General features: G+C 38.5%; 2 protein-coding genes and 1 long non-coding RNA gene across 7 annotated transcripts; all 3 read right to left on the reverse strand.

The window, feature by feature from the left end:
• Nucleotides 1–4,267: 4,267 nt before the first annotated feature.
• LOC131335408 (cucumber peeling cupredoxin-like) lies at nucleotides 4,268–5,523 on the reverse strand. Its single transcript, XM_058370734.1, has 2 exons — nucleotides 5,168–5,523; nucleotides 4,268–4,885 (listed from the first exon to the last, which is right to left on the reverse strand). The coding sequence occupies exons 1-2, from the start codon at nucleotides 5,352–5,354 to the stop codon at nucleotides 4,419–4,421; spliced, it is 654 nt and encodes a 217-aa protein (XP_058226717.1). The 5' UTR covers nucleotides 5,355–5,523; the 3' UTR covers nucleotides 4,268–4,418.
• Nucleotides 5,524–13,646: 8,123 nt separating this feature from the next.
• LOC131335409 (umecyanin-like) lies at nucleotides 13,647–14,907 on the reverse strand. Its single transcript, XM_058370735.1, has 2 exons — nucleotides 14,571–14,907; nucleotides 13,647–14,269 (listed from the first exon to the last, which is right to left on the reverse strand). Exons 1-2 carry the CDS (start codon nucleotides 14,755–14,757, stop codon nucleotides 13,803–13,805), a joined length of 654 nt encoding a protein of 217 aa, XP_058226718.1. The 5' UTR covers nucleotides 14,758–14,907; the 3' UTR covers nucleotides 13,647–13,802.
• Nucleotides 14,908–16,473: 1,566 nt separating this feature from the next.
• On the reverse strand, nucleotides 16,474–20,098 carry LOC131335410 (uncharacterized). Of its 5 annotated transcripts, none has more exons than XR_009202517.1 (6): nucleotides 19,935–20,098; nucleotides 19,701–19,824; nucleotides 19,191–19,565; nucleotides 18,902–19,046; nucleotides 17,793–17,863; nucleotides 16,474–17,122 (listed from the first exon to the last, which is right to left on the reverse strand). It is a non-coding gene; the product is annotated as an uncharacterized LOC131335410 (long non-coding RNA). The 5 variants fall into 5 exon arrangements; XR_009202516.1 differs by having other exon boundaries at nucleotides 19,865–20,098; XR_009202515.1 differs by having other exon boundaries at nucleotides 16,477–17,122; nucleotides 19,191–19,569; nucleotides 19,701–20,097.
• Nucleotides 20,099–20,103: the final 5 nt, after the last annotated feature.

Here is a 20,103-nt window from a genome sequence, read left to right on the forward strand (position 1 = left end):
TCTCTCCATCTCTCTGATATCCATATGTATAATTATGGGCAAAGTCTATTTTCACCCCTGTGGTTATCGTCAGGGCCGGCTCTGAGATTTTGGGGGTCTAAGACGGACGCCGACAATGAAGCTCTTAATAAAATTTATGACAATAAAATAACAAGTAGTTAAATGATTTTTTCAAAACCAAATGCATGTATTCGACAAGGAAAAACCCATACAAATACTAATTTTGATCATGTTTTCTCTTCTTTGATCTTTAATTCATTTTCTTCCATTTTATTGTGTGTTCAGGAGATTAGAGCTGTTAAGGGTAGAATGTGCATAAAACTTATATAGAAATCCACCACATGGGATCATTTTCCAAGGGGCTCTACATGAAGACAGCCGCCCGTGATCTGCATTTTCTTTTTCCTTTTTTGTTTCCTTTGATTGAGCAAGTCAGGTTGGGCCCAACCATTGGGCATGTGTCTCTTAAGCGTAAAATAGGTGGTTTGGGTATTAAAATGAGCTTCTAGTGTTGTTATACCCAAAAAAATTGAACATATATAATGGGTACCCAAAATAATAGGAGGCCCTAGTTTTTACACATCCTTGGGGGCTTAAGGCGCCGGCCTCTTGAGCCTTAGTCCAAAGCCGGCCCTGGTTATCGCCATGTGTGGATACCCTCTTCATGGTTCAAAAATGACCACATAACCTATTTGTGATTTTGAAAATATGCGGATTGACCCCCTGCCGTCATATTTTTCATCCATATTAACAGACACAATATTAAAAGACTGATATATCTCATCATGTCCATTGATTAGTCTTTTTTTTCTAAAATCTAACCACATCATTCCCGATGCCAAAAATTGAATCTAAACCATTGATATTGTAAATTTTGACGAGTACTACATCTATGCCAAAATTCAAGTCAATCAAAAAATGAAAAACTCATGGTCGAATCCATTTTATTATGAAATTAAAATTTCAAATTTGAATTTACTAAAAATTAAATCACTGGGTTATTAATGCCTGATCGAGATGATTTTTTACAGAGATACTATATTTTTTATTTAATACATTATAGACGACTCAAATTACATTCTAAAGGCATGTGAGATACACCTCCGTTAATATGGATGAAAAACATGACAGCAGAGGGTCTATCCGCACATTTTCAAAATCACAGGTAGGTTATGTGGTCAATTTTAAATCATGAGGGGGACATCCGCACATGGCAATAATTATTAGGTGTTACGTTGAAGGGTACACAAACTGTATGATGGTCTCGGTCTTCGCGCTTGGCTCTCTCTGGCTCAATCCCCTGCACTGCAGGATTCCCGGTTTTGGGAATCAGTATATGAAAATATAAGGAAGTATTGCAAATGTTCGATGAGGTTAAATATGACTACAACTGGTGTATACATAGCGAAGGCCAAGGGGTCTAGGACGCGGCTAAAGACTGGGCAAAAGGAAAATGAGACATGCACCGACCTGAAGGGCAAGTTTGGGCGTCGGTCCAATTTTGAATGCCTTAAATTGGGTCCCATGGGTTGGAATTTATAAAGTCTAGCTATCTAGCGCCAAAGGCAGACTAAATCAACTCTTCTTGTTGCCCCTTTCGCGTTCAATTAAAGAGTCTGTTATCCCTTGCGGTTAGGGGGTTTCGTGCGGATCGCCTCTTTGTCTTTTAAACATGCATGACCTTATAACCCCTCGTGATTTATGGAGTAAGAAGCACCGTTGCAAATTCCATTACGTGCCTTGAAAAGAAAATCTTCTTTTGAAAATTCTTTTTCCTCCAACTATAATGACGAGAATACCCTTCTTAAATCTATATGCTGTGTTTGGTTTGAGGAAATGGATTTGGGAGACCATGCAGTGAATTGGGAGTGGTGAAATGGTGATGCTATAATTTTGTTGGGTTTGTGGAGTGAGTTAGGAAGAAGCTCATGAATTGAAGTCATACATTAGTTGCAGCAGTTATCGGAGTTCTATGTGCCTTTTACTCCATAAACCAAGAGGGGTTACGCGAATATCAGGGAGGCGATCCGCACGAGGCCCAAATCACAAGGGGTAAAATGGACTTCTTCCAAAAAATACAAATCAATTGACATTGTGAAAATTCACTTTCCGTGGAACTTTCATTGCCTTGACTTGCCTGTTTATTTGCCTAAAATTCCTCGTCAGTTCGTCATTGTCCCAGCATTAATTGGACGTTCCTGTAGACCATATCTACAAGAAACTTTGATGTTATGAATGTGCCTTGAATTTCTTCTCTCTTTTTTTTTTTTTGGGGATGTTTTCTAATGTGTTTAGACTTCTATAGCAAGGTTTTGATTGTGTTTATTATATATAGAGATAGATACATTGCGGTATTCTATAGGCAAGTCTTTTTGGAGAGTTTACGCAAGAGTACATATTAGGTTTTTTAGTCCCTAGTGAGTTGTGAGTACTCAATTGCTCTTGGAATCTCTTTCTTTGGGATTCAAGGTTGCTTCAATCTGTAGAGTAACGGGTATAATCGGCTCCGTTATAATCTTGCTCTTTGGATACAATGAATTCTCTCTCGCTCTTTGCCTGTGGAATGTACTTTGCTTCGTGCTATGTGAAAACCACGTATATTTTGTTGTTCGTGTTTTCGCCTTTTGTTTGCATACTTTGTTTTCTCGTGGCTTGACATTAAAAGGGCAGTGATATGTAGAAAGCCACTTGTCATAAAGCTTCCAAATCTTACAGGAGACGAAAGCCCTGGTGAAAGGGTGGAAACATGATCGAGACTTTTAGAGTTCATTACGGGACGACAAATCATGTGGTGTGAATCAGATCGAATTGTCAAAAATAGTTGGCAAATACGTACTAGTCAATTCTCAATTCGAACAAATTTTTCTCAGGCCAAAAAACATGTTCGTTGAATATTATGAGTTTCCCTTACTAAGGTTATGGTGATCAAATTTAAATATCACTACAAGAAAAATTCAATTGGGTGACGAATGAAAATCGTCACAAATTGCATGTTTTTCGTCACAAATAATATAGGTGACGAAAATAAATTTGTCGACTAAAGGTTGTCGAGGATTCCTACCTGGTGACGAAATCTATTTTTCGTCACCTATAGTGCCTTTTGATGACGAAATATTTCGTCACCAAAAAGTGAATAATTGGTGACGAAAATTTTTTCCTCACTTATTATGACGAAAAAATTCGTCACCGATAGGTCACATTGGTGACGAAATTTTTTGTCACTAATATAAGAAATCGGTGACGAAATTTTTCGTTGTGAAAGTTGTTTTCATATGGGAAAAGAAATCCATCTTTCTTGCTGGGTTTCGAACCCGAGTCCCTTGAGTTTTTCGCGCAAGGGGCAACCAACTGCACTACACACACTTTTCAGTAAATATTTGAAATATCTAATATATAACACATATGTTTAACATGAAAATATATTTCGAATGTAATTTTGGACCTTTAAACATTAAAATTAGCAATTTTGATAAACATGAAAGTTGTAGGCAATTGAGTTATTGTTCAAACCCAATTTGAATTATCTCAATCGGAGATTTTAGTAAAGAGTTATTTCCGAAATACATTTAGTGACAAAGCGCAATTCATAAATTTCGTCACGAAAGGTACTCATTTGACAACGAAATATATTTTTTGTCGCTGAAAGCGTTAAAATGGTGACGAAATTATTTTTCGTCACCAAAGTTAAGCATTTGGTGACGAAATATATTTTTTGTCACCAAATGATTATCTTTGGCGACAAAAAATAATTTTGTCACCTTTTTTAAGTTTTTGACGACGAAAAATGTATTTTATCGCCAAATGGGTACCTTTAGTGACGAAAATATTTTTTTCGTCGCTAAACAGGCATAATTGGTGACGAAATTATTTCGTCACGAAAGTTATCAGAATAGTGACGAATTTATTTTTTCGTCGCCAAATATACTCATTTAGTGACAAAATTAAATTTCGTCGCCACTTTTTCGTCACTAATTTTCATTTTTCTTGTAGTGTATCATTTTGAAGAATCACTTTATGTGGGGCACTGATCCCACGTTATTTGATGCTCTCACATCGCACAAGTGATTGGTATGTAAAATGTCATGTATAGAGTACGTGTCAAATATGTACTCGTTATTATAACTTTAACTTTAGAATTTCGAAAATAGTCGAGCTGCGTGCAAGTTAGTCCGAACATCCGGTTATTAAAAACCAACATTAGCGCGCATTCTAGGGAACTTCATTCATTCTAATTAAGCAGATGGGGAAAGAAACATGACAGTATTGATTTTCTAGGCAAGGAACTACGTTATTTTATATTTTTATTCATCAAATGCTCCAATACAAATCAATCATATACTAATATTCAATGCAATAAAATTGAAAAACCCATGAAAAAAATTACATCTCATTCCCCCCATGTAAATATCTTATTGTATCTAAAACAAGGCTGCCATGGCAATGCTCAAAATGGTGACAAAGAAACCACCCGAAACCGCAGGTGAGGAAGAATCCGGAGGCGGTGGCGCCACTTGTCCGGGCGTGGTAGAACTGGTGGGCGCATTGGCAGTCGGGTTGGTGGCCGACGGCTCCGGAGCACAAGCTTCAGGGGTGGTGCTCGAGGTGGGAGAAGGCGTGGACGGAGGAGGAGGAGGAGCAGCAGTCGTGGAAGGTGGTGGGGCGGCACCGGGAGTGCCGGTGGCGGAGACGGTGATGGTGAGCTTCTGACCAGACGCGCAGTGCCTGCCGTAGGTGCAGATATAGTAGTGGTCGCCGGCAGAGGTGAGAGTGATGTTGGCCGGACCGGTGGTGATTGGGTTTCCGATGGGGTTGGAGTCAGTGCAGGCGTCGTATGAGTCTTTTGTTACTTGGAGCACATCATGTTCATTGGTTACGAAGTTGAAAACTGCACATTCAAAATCAACACATCAATTATAAAGAAGACGAGGGATGAACAAATTCTTTTGTTTTGTTTTTATCGCATTAATTCGTAGTTGATTTTTGTTTTTTGAAAATGTAAGTAGTAATTAATGATAATATAATAATTAAAATTAGGAGATCGATGTCTTGGTTCATAAGAGAGACAATATACGTTAGCGAGGTTAGGTTTTAGTATGTTCGGAGATCATGTTAATATACATAGCATAAGGTTTGAAGAAATTAATGGGGAGAATGACAAGACACTTACTCAAAGTGTCACCGACAACGAAGGTCTTATCAGAAGCCCACGAAACGTAGGCTTCTGCACCATTTTGAGGAACGATCCAACCTGAGGTGTCTCCGACCACATGCACCGTTTGTGCCGCCGCACATTGTAGCATAACCGCCGCAACAACACCAAACAACGCCAGTACCATTCTCATGTTCCTCTCCATATATATTTTCTCTCTGTGTCTCCTAGCTAGGTATCAATATGTAGAATGATGAGGTGCTGTTAGGTTGATGAAGGTTACACAAACTCTGTATATTGATGTTGGACTCTCTCTCTCTCTCTCTCTATAGAGATTATAGTATGTAAATAAGTAAGACTGTATATTGCAATTGTTTGATGAAGATATGAGGTTACATATCGAGACGGGGGTATACATAGCCAGGAGAAGGGGGTCTAGAACGCGGCAAATTAAGGAAAAATCAGACAATTAAGGACCGAGCTGGGTGAAGCTAGCTGGTCCAATTTGAATGCTATGAAAGTTGTTAATTGGGTCCCCCATTTGGTTGGAATTTAGAAGCCTAGGAAACCCCAATGTGGACATCTCCAAAGCCAGACTAAATCAATGAGAAAATCTTATTTCTGATCATTTCGTTAAAAAAGTTTTACGGAGGTTAATTGCATACGTTCAAAGTGTTTTTGGACGGATTGATCTGAAAATCAATTATGATCAGTAACAATTAATTTTGATCGGTCATAATTGAAAACGAATATCAGCTATTGATTGCGCCGTTCACGGAGCTTCCGTGAATAAGTTTATCGCCCAAGTCAACTCTTTTTTGCTGTCCCTTTCTGTTCTGTTAAAAACCAAAAAAAAAAAAGAAAGAAAAATCATATAGAATTTAAATGATAAAAATCAATGTAGACCGTTTCCCCTTGGACTTTGGCTCTTGACTTGCTGTTTAAATGGGTACTCCAAGTCCTTGGTCTTCTTCTCTTAGCATGGTATAAGTTCATGTAAGCCATTTGTAGAAGAATACAACCGTATTGGAACTATGATTTGTCTCTAGTTTTGCAAGCGAAATAATATATTTCACGGATATTTATCATCGCTTAATATATATCACGACTTTATACCCCTACTTTATATAGTTAGATGGTACTAATTAATTTCGAGTGTGTTTGGACAAAGGAAAATCAGTATTATTATCTTGTCATTTTTTTTTGTTGAATTTTTGTCACTTAATGTCATTTTTTAGGATTAATTATTCGTTTTGGTAAAGAGAATTAAAAGAGTAGAATATTTTGATCAAAAGCCTCAAAAATTTACTGCCACCCACTCGATTTTAAACATAAATAAAGATAAACTTTGATCATAAAATTAAATCCTCGCAATAATGTACATAATCCCCCAAAAAGATTGCAATGTCCATTGCGCAGATTAGTGATTCCAACACCAAAAGGGGTGCTCGGATCAAGCACCCTACATACTTCGGATGCCGTTGATTCCCGCCAGGGGCCCCCTTGGTTTTTTTTTTAGAATTTTTGGACGGCTTGGATCGGCTGTCCGATGGCCGGAGACGGCCCGGCGCGGCCGCCGGTACGATTTCCCTCCCGCCGCCCATTGGTACCTATATAAATTCTACCAAAATAATTGTCATCCTTCTTATTTTCCGGAACAACCCTTCTTATTCAACAAAAAATAAGTTCTTTTTTTGTTTCTAGAACCCAGCCTAATTGTACAAAAGATGACAAAGAAACCCTTTGGTGAAAGCTTTCAAAAATATGTCATACATGCCATGTACTTCAATTTATGCTACGGTCCTTAGTTTGTACTTGAAAATATAAAGGGTTGAGCTATACTAACTCAGTAAAAAAAATCTCTACAAATTTTATATGCAAATAAGATAACAAGTATATATGAGAAAAGAGATTTCGGAAATCAATGGAGCATAGGATAAGGTACAACGCTACATCGGAGACCAAAGATCTCACAAGAACACTTTACACTTAGTTATTTAGTCCATTATTGTCTATCCAATCCCTTCTTGTTCATGTTAAACCTCACACCTATTTGTATCAAGTGATTCACGTTCCGGGAATTTAGGATCCAGTATATATATCCCCGTTGGTTTGAGATAAAAGCTTGAGAAGCTCTTTACTAGCGTTACACCGAATGGTGGACTTAGAGAAATTCCAGATGGACCCCGTATACCCAGTCCATGTTTTGGGTAGTCATGATTCTGTACATCCATTTTATATTCTGGATACTCGAGACCTCGTATATCTATTTCATGTTTCGGATACTCAGGACCCTGTATATTCATTTCAAACCTTTTGTATCTCTTCTCAATTTGTGGAGCAAACAACTCTTATCCTATATATTTCTCATTTTATCGACAAACTTTCGTTACGTTACATGTGTTAGTAAGTTATCCATAAACTTATTCTCAATGCAACATATCATATCACTACGCTTTGATTATGTATCAGTGGGCTCATATATATCATTTTGATCATTAACTGTCCATAACGAGTCACTAATCCTCCTTTCGACAATCGGTATACCCCTTTTCTAGTCTCCAAAGGCCTGGTGCTTGATAGTTCACCTTTGATCTCACTTCACTTCTTTTAACAAAGTTTTATACTGTATATATATGTATGCACTATAAAAAACCATGTTTTTGAAATGTTGGAGAGGGAGAGGGACAGAGAGAGACCGCAACACACACACAGGGACGGACGGACATGGGGCACGTGGGGGCATGTGCCCACACTCGAACGCGTGCCCCCACTTGAAATAAAAATATTTTTTAAAGAATATTTATGTATATATCCTGATATAGAATTAGTTTTATGCCTTAATTTCATCATATGATGCATTTATACTTGTTACTTTACAAGCTGTTTGTCTATTTGGAGCTATTCTTTCTTGATTCTCTTTGTTTTTAACCTTTTCGGAGAAATATTTTGAAATAAAGACATTAACAAAACTAACTCGATCATTCTAAAATTTGTTAATGTTCATTTAAAACATACTTTAAAAATTTTGTTTGAGATTTTGTGCTCATTTTTACCTAATTTAACTTAAAGTACACTTTATAAACTTTTGTAATTAATATTGCATGCTATAATTTTGCAGTAAATTGGGCTAAAGTCCAAAAGCATGGGTGTGTTGGCCATTTAGCCCACGTTAAGATTTTATAGGGTTCAGGGTCCATTGTTTTAGAATTATTACTGCATGAAGTCCTCGAGTGGACAAAATTACCCTGGAAGATAAACAATCGTGGTTCTATCTCTCTCCGGCAAATATGGCAGCCATGGCACCGCGGCCGGCACCATCCCCCACCCCACCTATACACCAACGTCGATCAGATCTGAAACTCGAAGTCCTTGGTCTTTGGATCAAATCCTCTCTTTAGTGTTTTCACCAATTCGACGTCCCCATTTTTTTGCCTTCCTCCAACCACCCATGCTCACCTCTGTTGGATTTCGGCGACGTTAACGACAAAACCCGCCGGAAATTTCGTGATATGATTATAACAGGAACCTAATTCAAAGCAAAGCAAATGCAGTTGCATTAACCGTGATATTTTTTCTACTATTTGGAGTTCATGAACTGATATAGTACTCAGGTTCTTGTGTTGGAGCTTATCGATCTTGCTGTTAAGTTTTCTGATTTGTTTCTGCACAATTTGCGTACGTACGCAATTTTCTTGTGTTGGAGCTCAACTTCAGTAAGATGCACGGTGTGAGTTTTCAATGGGTTTATGTTGTTTAATTTGTGTGGTGTGAGGTTGCAATTAACCTATCAAACCCATTGAAGTTATATGCATGATTGGGTTGTGGGATACGCATACAAGTAACTGTTTTTATAGGCTCTGTTTTTATCTGTTTTGATTGTTAACCAACTGTTTTGTTTTTGTATAAGAGTGGTGATGGTCATTAGATGGTGTTTTGGGCTTAGGAAGATCAACTCACGATGATGATGAATGGCAATTAGAATAGCTGTTGGAGAATTTATGGTGCCTATTTGTGGTGGGTCTTGGTGGGCGAGCTAGAAGTCGATCGGTTGTTGTGGTGATCATGATAACATTTTTAGGGACAGATTAAACGAAAATGCTAGGGACAAAGAAAATTTATCCCGAAAGTACTTCGAAAAGATCAACTAGTGGTTGAGATTCACTTTGATGTGTGTGACATAATCATAAAAGTGATTCTCAACTATTAATTGCTGTTTTAGGGGTACTTTCGGGGTAAATTTTCTTTGTATCTAACATTCTCCCAGATTAAAAGAGTAAAATACAAATATGAGACTAGCACATGTAACGTTACTTGTTAATTTATTCTGGAGAGAAAATAGAATAAATTAGCATAGATAACTATATCTAGGATTATAAAGAGTACGATTTGGACAAATAATTTTACGTGGGATAATAAAGAATATAAATTACACAGATAACCATATTTGTTAGTTTTATTGCGATTGTAAAAATTACATACTTGGACAGATAACCTATTTTCGATAATAAAGAGGACAAATTTAAATAGATAATCATATCTGTTGATTTTATTAGAGCATCTCTAATGGCCTCAATAAAATTCTAAGCAAATTAACTAGAAAATGAGCAATTTTCGTATTTAACTAGCCCCTAAATATTTGCTCTCTCCAACAGCCTAACCTGTTTAGAGTTTAGACTATTCAAACCCATTGCCATTATTTTATTAAGCTTATATTCACAACATATATGTATACATACATATTCACCGCCATCTCCACCCACCATTCGACTGGAAATCTTGCTGGAATCAAACGCCCAAATCAAAGACCCACCAATCAAACCACAAATTCATTTCTCTCTCTCTCTCACTCACACACACACACAAATCTACAAATCAAAAATGTAAAATCCCGTTGGAAACTAAAATTGAAAACCCCAAACAGAAAACCCCACTGGGATCCGACGCCGGAACCAACAACGGCGAAAACGACGAAGCCAAGTTCTATTTTTCCGTTGTCGAAACCGATTCCGCCGTCGTGGAGCATCTCTTTCGAGCTTGAGATCTCAATTATTTGGGGATACAGAAAGGGACTCCGTTTTTCTTCTTCCTCCACGAAGAAACACAAAGATGGTCCATGTGGCCGGCCAGGGACACTGCAAGAAACACAAAGGAAATAATAAAATAATCTGGCCCGAGTTAACAGTACCTCGCTGGTCCAGACGAGGTACTGTAGTAATATGGCATGCAAGAGGTGAGCCTTTTCTTGAGGATGTTGGGACTTGATTTTGGGTGGTTTGTCATCTACTTGCTGCCACACATGTGAGTAAGAGCTGTGTGGGGGTACATGGAGTGAGACACTATGAATTGTGGGCGGGTGAGAGATTTTATTATTTTATTATTTCCTTTGTGTTTCTTGCAGTGTCCCTGGCCGGCCACATGGACCATCTTTGTGTTTCTTCGTGGAGGAAGAAGAAAAACGGAGTCCCTTTCTGTATCTCCAAATAATTGAGATCTCAAGCTCGAAAGAGATGCTCCACGACGGCGGAATCGGTTTCGACAACGGCAAAATAGAACTTGGCTTCGTCGTTTTCGCTGTTGTTGGTTCCGGCGTCGGATCCCAGTGGGGTTTTCTGTTTGGGGTTTTCAATTTTAGTTTCCAACGGGATTTTACATTTTTGATTTGTAGATTTGTGTGTGTGTGTGAGTGAGAGAGAGAGAAATGAATTTGTGGTTTGATTGGTGGGTCTTTGATTTGGGCGTTTGATTCCGGCAAGATTTCCAGTCGAATGGTGGGTGGAGATGGCGGTGAATATGTATGTATACATATATGTTGTGAAGAGTTAGGTTTGGGTGAGAGATCCCTCATTTTATTAAAAATGCGGGACTCCCCTTCCCGATTGAATTTCGATGATCCGAGCCGCTCAAAATGATCAGAACGTGATTTTAAGGGTCCCCGGGAGAAATCAGCAAAAAAAATGACCGGGAAGGGCTTCATCCGAGCAGTTTTCATTGAACGGTTCAAAAAAAACTGCTCGGATGACGCCCTTCCCGGTCATTTGTTTTGCTGATTTCTCGCGTGAACCCTTAAAATTACGTTCTGCACACATTGAACGGTTCGGATTTTCAAAATTTGATCGAAAAATGAAAATCCCTCCCTTTAACAAAATGAGGGATCCCTCACTTTAACAAAATGAGGGATCTCTCACTTGAAAATTCCTCATGTTGTGAATATAAGCTTAATAAAATAATGGCAATGGGTTTGAATAGTCTAAACAGGTTAGGCTGTTGGAGAGAGCAAATATAGAGGGGCTAGTTAAATACGAAAATTGCTCATTTTCTAGTTAATTTGCTTAGAATTTTATTGAGGCCATTAGAGATGCTCTAATAAAATCAACAGATATGATTATCTATTTAAATTTGTCCTCTTTACTATCGAAGATAAGTTATCTGTCCAAGTATGTAATTTTTACAATCGCAATAAAACTAACAAGTATGGTTATCTGTGTAATTTATATTCATTATTATCCCACGTAAAATTATTTGTCCAAATCGATACTCTTTATAATCCTAGATATAGTTATCTATGCTAATTTATTCTATTTTCTCTCCAGAATAAATTAACAAGTAACGTTACATGTGCTAGTCTCATATTTGTATTTTACTCTTTTAATCTGGGGGAATGCTAAGTACAAAGAAAATTTATCCCGAAAGTACCCCGAAAACAGCAATTAATGGTTGAGAATCACTTTTATGATTATGTCACACACATCAAGGTGAATCTCAACCACTAGTTGATCTTTTCGGGGTACTTTCGGGATAAATTTTCTTTGTCCCTAGCATTTCCGTTTAATCTGTCCCTAAAAATGTTATCATGATCACCACAACAACCGATCGACTTCAATTCCAGCTCGCCCACCAAGACCCACCACAAATAAGCACCATAAATTCTCCAACAGCTATCCTAATTGCCATTCATCATCATCGTGAGTTGATCTTCCTAAGCCCAAAACACCATCTAATGACCATCACCACTCTTATACAACAAAAACAAAACAGTTGGTTAACAATCAAAACAGATAAAAATAGAGCCTATAAAAACAGTTACTTGTATGCGTATCCCACAACCCAATCATGCATATAACTTCAATGGGTTTGATAGGTTAATTGCAACCTCACACCACACAAATCAAACAACATAAACACATTGAAAACTCACACCGTGCATCTTACTGAAGTTGAGCTCCAACACAAGAAAATTGCGTACGTATGCAAATTGTGCAGAAACAAATCAGAAAACTAAACAGCAAGATCGATAAGCTCCAACACAAGAACCTGAGTACTATATCAGTTTGTTGAAGAAATGAATCCTACATTGCTTGGGAGTGAAATGGGTGATCACTTAATAACATATGAGACCTCTTCACTCAATGCCAATTGGTTTTGAGATGGATATAAAGTTTCTACATGGTATCAAAGCGGGGCCCGTTCCACCCCACATTTTATAAAATTCCTAATCCACACCTCACAATGACAGACCAGCAAAAAGGCTGTACGATGATAGGACCCAAAAGTAGCCACACGTGACAGACCTCAAACGCGGTTGCACGTGAGGGGGGATGTTGAGGAAATGAATCTCATATTGCTTGGAAGTGGAATGAGTGATCACTTAATAACATATGAGACTTCTTCACTCATTGCCAATTGACTTTGAAATGGATATAAAATTTCTACACAGTTCATGAACTCCAAATAGTAGAAAAAATATCACGGTTAATGCAACTGCATTTGCTTTGCTTTGAATTAGGTTCCTGTTATAATCATTTCACGAAATTTCCGGCGGGTTTTGTCGTTAACGTCGCCGAAATCCAACAGAGGTGAGCATGGGTGGTTGGAGGAAGGCAAAAAAATGGGGACGTCGAATTGGTGAAAACACTAAAGAGAGGATTTGATCCAAAGACCAAGGACTTCGAGTTTCAGATCTGATCGACGTTGGTGTATAGGTGGGGTGGGGGATGGTGCCAGCCGCGGTGCCATGGCTGCCATATTTGCCGGAGAGAGAGAGAGAACCACGATTGTTTATCTTTCAGGGTAATTTTGTCCACTCGAGGACTTCATGCAGTAATAATTCTAAAACAATGGACCCTGAACCCTATAAAATCTTAACGTGGGCTAAATGGCCAACACACCCATGCTTTTGGACTTTAGCCCAATTTACTGCTTTTGAAATCTGTTGCGTCCATTTTTCTTCGGTTTCCCTCCCTTTTGTGTTTGTTGGGGGTGTTTTTGGAATGCGGGAGCCAAATGTCCTGGCCGCTGCACAGAAAATGTACATGTCCTAATTTCATAATTAACTCCTATACTATGTCCTCCTCACCAAAGCTCCCATTAATTTGAACGATCATACTATGATTGACTAAAAAAATAAACTTTCGTCATTATAATTAGCAGATACCCCACTAAGATACATTCCTAAATCCGTCCATAGTGATGAGAGAGAAAAGAAAGACAGTATTGATTGTCTAGGCAAGGAACTACCTTATTTTATTCAACAAATGCTCCAATACAAAATTGAATAACAAATCAATCATATACTAATATTGAATGCAAGAAAATCGAAAAACCCACAGAAAAAATTACATCTCATTCCCCCAATGTAAATATCTTCTTGTATCTAAAACAAGGCTGCCATGGCAATGCTCAAAATGGTGACAAAGAAACCACCCGAAACCGCAGGTGAGGAAGAATCCGGAGGCGGCGGCGCCACTTGTCCGGGCGTGGTAGAACTGGTGGGCGCATTGGCAGTCGGGTTGGTGGCCGACGGCTCCGGAGCACAAGCTTCAGGGGTGGTGCTCGAGGTGGGAGAAGGCGTGGACGGAGGAGGAGGAGGAGCAGCAGTCGTGGAAGGTGGTGGGGCGGCACCGGGAGTGCCGGTGGCGGAGACGGTGATGGTGAGCTTCTGACCAGACGCGCAGTGCCTGCCGTAGGTGCAGATGTAGTAGTGGTCGCCGGCAGAGGTGAGAGTGATGTTGGCCGGACCGGTGGTGATTGGGTTTCCGACGGGGTTGGTGTCAGTGCAGGCGTCGTATGAGTCTTTTGTTACTTGGAGCACATCATGTTCATTGGTTACGAAGTTGAAAACTGCACATTCAAAATCAACACATCAATTAATGATAATATAATAATTAAGATTAGGAGACCAATGTTTTGGTTCAAACCAGTAAAGAGAGACAATATATTTTGCAGTACAAAAGTTATGTCCGAAGATTAAGTTTTTTTCTTTGGGGTGTTACACTCTATACGTTAGTATGTCCGAAGATTAAGTTTTTTTCTTTGGGGTGTTACACTCTATACGTTAGTGGGGTTAGGTTTTCGTATGTCTGAACATCATGTTAATACAGCATACAGTTTGAAGAAATGAAGAGAATGACAAGACACTTACTCAAAGTGTCACCGACAACGAAGGTTTGATCAGAAGCCCATGAAACGTAAGCCTCTGCACCATTTTGAGGAACGATCCAACCTGAGGTGCCTCCGACGACATGCACCGTTTGTGCCACCGCACATTGCAGCATAACCGCCGCAACAACACCAAACAGCGCCAGTACCATTCTCATGTTCCTCTCCATATATATTTCTCTCTGTGTCTCCTAGCTAGGTATCAATATGTAGAATGATGAGGTGCTGTTATAGGTTGACGAAGGTTACACAAACTCTGTATATTGGTGTTGGACTCTCTCTCTCTCTCTCTAGAAACTATAGTATTGCAATTGTTTGATGAAGATATGAGTTTACAGAAGGGGGTATATATAGGGAAGGGGCCGGGTCTAGAACGCGGCAAATTATGGAAAAATCAGACAAGGACTGAGTTTGAGTGTTGGGTCCCTCCCTCCCATTGGGTTGGAATTTAGCAGAAGTCTAGGAACCAACCCCACCCGAATGCATGGGGACACTTCTGAATAAAGCCAGACTAATCAACTCTTTTCTGTTGTCCCTTGCCTTTCTGTTAAAGAAATAAAAATCAACGAAATCATACTATAGTGTATTAGAAAAATCAAAATGTTAATTTCCCCGCCCTGGGACTTTTTGGCTCTTGACTTACTGTTTGAATTGGGCCAAGTCCTTGAATTGCTGCTTCTCTTGGTTCTGCCACGTGGCTCGGTCACGTGCTAGCTAACAGCGTGGCACACGACAATCGTCATGCATGGCTTCAGTTCAAGAAGCGGTCAATTGTGATGTCATGGGAGACACGCGCGAACTAGGCACAAGCTATCATGGAGACCAAGGTAAGAAATTTCCTATATAAAGTACAGTATCAAACCCTTGAGAAGTATATGTCGTTTTTACTCACACTCTAGCTTTGTACTTTTCCTCCTTCGACTGAGACTTACTTAGCTATCAGAGTTCCTATTGATCATCTCTAGCTAGCCGGCAAGGCACTAACGTGGTTCCTTATTTTGTAAAGTCATGTTCGATCCATATATATCCAACCCAGGAGATCCAACTAGAGCACCACCCCATAGTCTGCAACTTATTAAGAGACTAGGTGCACCTTCGTGCATGGCACGAATGCATGTCCGTTGAAGGGAACAAATTTTGATATAGGCTAGATATGTCTTGTTTGTAATTTTAGAGTCGGACGCAATAGAAAAGTATGGAAATAGATAGGAAGATATATTACATAGATTGATCAAAATAGCAAAAGCATTAGATGATTTATATACGGACGACATTGTGTGTAGTCTATTTACAGATGCTGAAGAAGCATAACACAGTAAAGCTTGAATGTCATGCTCGTTGAAGGGAATAAGTTTTGATTCAGGGCAGATTAGTCTTGCTTCTAATGGTAAAGTTGGAATTGAGAGGACACGAAAATAGCTATAAAGGTACATTATACGGATTGATTAAAGTAGCAAAGGCATTAGATGATTTACATACAATTTATTTATTGCATAGTCTATTTATAGATGGTGGAGTAACATAATTGCAATAAAGTTTGTGGTAGTAATAGATAGATGGTCCAAAAGTAATGAGAAAGGAAATTATGCATAGCAAAACATTTTCTATGGAAGTTTCTTTGGCTTTCGTCCAGTGGCTGCAAGCAGCGCAGAGGAACAGAAGGAACCCCCAAAACACTCTCTCTCTCTCTCTCTCTCTCTCTCTCTCTCTGAACCAGGCGAAGGAAAGGAGAGGGGGAGATGTGGCTTAATATCGTTCACGTTTTTAAATAGATATGCCGAAGAAGTCTTTGGATTATAAGTTCTTTGGATAGCTCCTCTTCATCAAGTTTTTGATTGGCCAAGGTACCAATTTGGGCATGCTGGCGTTGCAATGAAGAGCAAAAGATTTAGATTCAGTATTATCATGAACGCTAAGAGTACAAAAAAATACTCCATATCTAATTGTCGGAAAGAGTTTATGTCCAAAACATAGACCAAACAAGCCAAACAGATGGCCCATTTCAGCTTCCAAATTGGAGCATAAAAAAGAAATACACCTCAGGCCCTCAATTAAGAAATGAAATCTGTAGCGGTGTGTATCTGCACCATATGTTGCCTTGCCCCTCTTCCTTTTTCTTTCTCTGCTAGTTAAACTCAGTAAATGCCTTAGAAAGAAAAAAGTGCCCACAAAACAGCAAGAAATTTGTTCAAACTCATCAGACATTCTACATGAAACTTGGCCCTCAGGTTATACTTAGGCAAGAGCAAAGCCAATTGTGTGACATAGACCTTTCAATCTCTTCTTTAAGCTGCTATTACTGCAAAAAAGTTTAACTACAGAGGTAATTACCATCTAAAATCAATGTCCATGTTAACTTTTTCGCAAGAACTTATAAAAAGGTTCATATATCCTTGTTAAAGGGCAATTATGCTAGTCAATGTATTTCTTGTCAAAGTTTCGTCATTACCTTCCTCTTCTTAAGAAGAAAAGATTCAGTGTCTTCAAGGTGCCTCTTCTTGTCTTTTCTCGCTTTATCCAAAGCACCATCAGCCTCTGCACAATTATCGTAAATCCCATGCTATCTTATTAGGTAGCTTCACAACAAAGCTGGATATTACAATGTAAAGAATGCAAAAAAGGAAGAAAAAAATTAGATTGCAAACAGTATCCAACACCGTAACCCATTCCTCATCCTTCAACTGAACAACCAACTTTTTTTGTTCAATTCATTACTATTTTCATGTAGGACAGACTAAATTCACATGAGCAGCCACAGATATCCATACACTGCATAGTAATTTGAAAGGACTGACTTGTCCAAAATCATGAAATACGTACTGAACGAAATCACATGCATTTATTCCACATCATGCTAACGGATTGCAATCAGCTAGACTAAGATAAAGTCAAAAGTAGTGAACCCACTTAGAAATTAAAGGCAGACTTGAGAAAATTAAGTGGCAACCACGCCCAAAGCTAATCAATATAGCACATGACTGAGCAACATTCTATACCATTCCTGGTCCTTCAACACAACCACTCATTCTTGCTATAAAATTGACTACTGATTTTGCATAAAAGAGAGTAAATTTATATGAGAACTCGCCGACCTTATTTTTTGAAGGTGAATCCAATACTACTGGAATAAAGTCAGGACACAAAATTCACCCGAATCACAACTCAAATCCAACCTAAATCATGGAAAAAGAACTCAAAAAATTACCTTTAGAATATCTGAATCCTTGATCTGAAAATTTCACAAACATAAAACCCTATCTGCTCAAACCCAAATATCTGTAGCCAAAATCCATAAACACAAATAAGGGAGAGGATAGAAGCCCTAGAGTTCCCACAAATTGAAATAGGAGTGGATAGTGATGGAGTTATCTGATTATGCATGCTCTGAACAGAGCAGCGAATAAACATGCAAGCTCGAAACCAAGGCCATAGACACAAACTGAACTTATGAGATAACAAGAGTAAAAAAATAGATTACCATTAAAAACATAGCAGGTGCATGTATTTCGTGGCAGAGTTAAACCTGATGGTCAAGTTAAATATGCATAAACTAAACTTGTGTGACAAACTGATCAATGCGATTAAGGGGCAATGTTGGGAATCAAATCTACCTTTCAAAGGAAACATAAGTAATGTGTGTCCCCTTAAAAAATTGGAAATGGCAAAATGAAAAAAAAGAGAGGAGGGAGGGGATATCACTTTAGTTGCTAAATCATTACTCAAACAGAATAAAGTGGTCAAGAAAAAAGAATTATTACTCTCCATTGCACGGTACTGTGTCGCCTCGTGTTTGTCGTTCTAGTTTTTATTTTTTTAAAGCAAGTATATGTTCTTTAAAGTTGTAGATATTCAACTGCTACTGTAATGGATTTGGAGTTAATTGTAGTCATAACTCATAGGCTCTTGGAGTTCATCAAAACGACGGAGTGAATATGTAGATGATTTGACATTTAATCCCGCGACTAATGATGTAACTGTAAAACAAAACAGTGCAAGAGTGATGAGCTTTTAGAGCCCCGATTGGACACCATTAAAAATTAGTCGAGAGCATCACAGGACACATGAGCTATTCAACCCACGGTTGGGCCACACATGTGGCAAGTGTTGATGAGTTGTGTTAACCAAATTGATGGTTCCACCTATCAAAGGGTGATCTGGAAAGTCAAGACTTATTCACCTAAAGACTGATGGCTATTTGCGTCCAAATCGGTTGGCAACTACAAAAATTTTGGATGTTAGAAAAGAGAGCCTCCTAATGTTTCTGAAAAGCATTAGAATTTCTATAGTTTCTATAGCAATAAAGATAAACAATACCATGGGTACCTAGGCCCAAAACTTAATGCAGCATGAAGTTGATGATGATGTACTCTTCCTCTTTCTCTACTAAAAATCCTTTTGAATTTCTGAGCTCGCCCTCGAGCAACTCGATGAAATCAGAATCCTTCTTCATCATGTCTGCCTAAACTTAAAAAATCACAGGAAACAAAAAAAAAACCCCATTTAGTTGATGAATTTCATGTAGTTTTTGATAGGATATACATTTAATCTCTAGAAGACATACTATCGTCTTTCTATATTTCAAAAGCGATAATGATAGTATCACCTGAGGTGCAGCTTAAAGATGTCCTTTGGATAAACACAAGCTAGCTATCATTAATCTCTTGATACCCCAATCAATTTTCAAAACCATTTTTTGGTCTTATCGTGTGATATTGAGCTCCATGTGTTGCGAAAGCAATATTTTTCCTTCCTCCAAAAAAAAAATTACACACCATATACAAAACCATCTCCAGAAGATCAGAAAAACCCAACGATCCAGAATAGCGCAAGGGAAAGAATGTACTCACATTTATATATAAGATCCAAACACATGCACACAACCACAAACTCCTTTTTCTTCCAAATGTTAGGAACATCAAAACGCCCCAAAAATATGCACAATCAAAGCCATCTCCAGTAGATCAAAGCCATATTTTCCCTTCCTTTAAAAAAAACACACATCATATACACAAAAGGAAAAATGCACCACAAACAGCAAAAAAAAAAACACAAAAGCACAAAATCCTAACAAACATATAGCGGCAAAATGCTTTAAAATTAAATCAAGCCGTACCGTAGTCCTTAGCTATCTAGGGTTTGGTCGTCCTTCAAAATCCTGCCTCTGTAAATCAACCTCTGTTGCTCGAAGAAAGTAATTCTGAGCGACAACAAACTTGAAATTTTCTGCACTTGCATAGCTAACTCAATCGCACAGAAAATGCTTACACAAACAATTACTTTCAGTGATTAAGAGAGATAACCCTAAAAAACACTTTGAACAGGAGGTCAAAAGGCCGAGAGAGATTACCCATGAATCAGCGATCGAAGCGTTGACGATCTTCGTTCTTCGAAGTTCAACGCACGGAGGGGATGAGATCTTCTTCCTTTATGGAGACAGGGCAAGAGACCGGAGCACGAATTCATACGCCTAGTTGGATCACTAATTCGTAGATGGTCTCTAAAGCTTCCGCGGAGAG

The sequence above is a fragment of the Rhododendron vialii genome, chromosome 8a (genome assembly GCF_030253575.1).
Source record: "Rhododendron vialii isolate Sample 1 chromosome 8a, ASM3025357v1".
NCBI lineage: Eukaryota > Viridiplantae > Streptophyta > Magnoliopsida > Ericales > Ericaceae > Rhododendron > Rhododendron vialii.

What these genes read in the sequence shown, in the direction of transcription:
- LOC131335408 (XM_058370734.1), bottom strand. Translation starts at nt 5,354, where the DNA reads ATGGAGAGGAACATGAGAATGGTACTGGCGTTGTTTGGTGTTGTTGCG. An exon ending in CGTTGTCGGTGACACTTTGA is followed by an intron (nt 4,886 to 5,167) that starts GTAAGTGTCTTG and finishes TTGAATGTGCAG; the next exon opens with TTTTCAACTTCGTAACCAAT.
- LOC131335409 (XM_058370735.1), bottom strand. Translation starts at nt 14,757, where the DNA reads ATGGAGAGGAACATGAGAATGGTACTGGCGCTGTTTGGTGTTGTTGCG. An exon ending in CGTTGTCGGTGACACTTTGA is followed by an intron (nt 14,270 to 14,570) that starts GTAAGTGTCTTG and finishes TTGAATGTGCAG; the next exon opens with TTTTCAACTTCGTAACCAAT.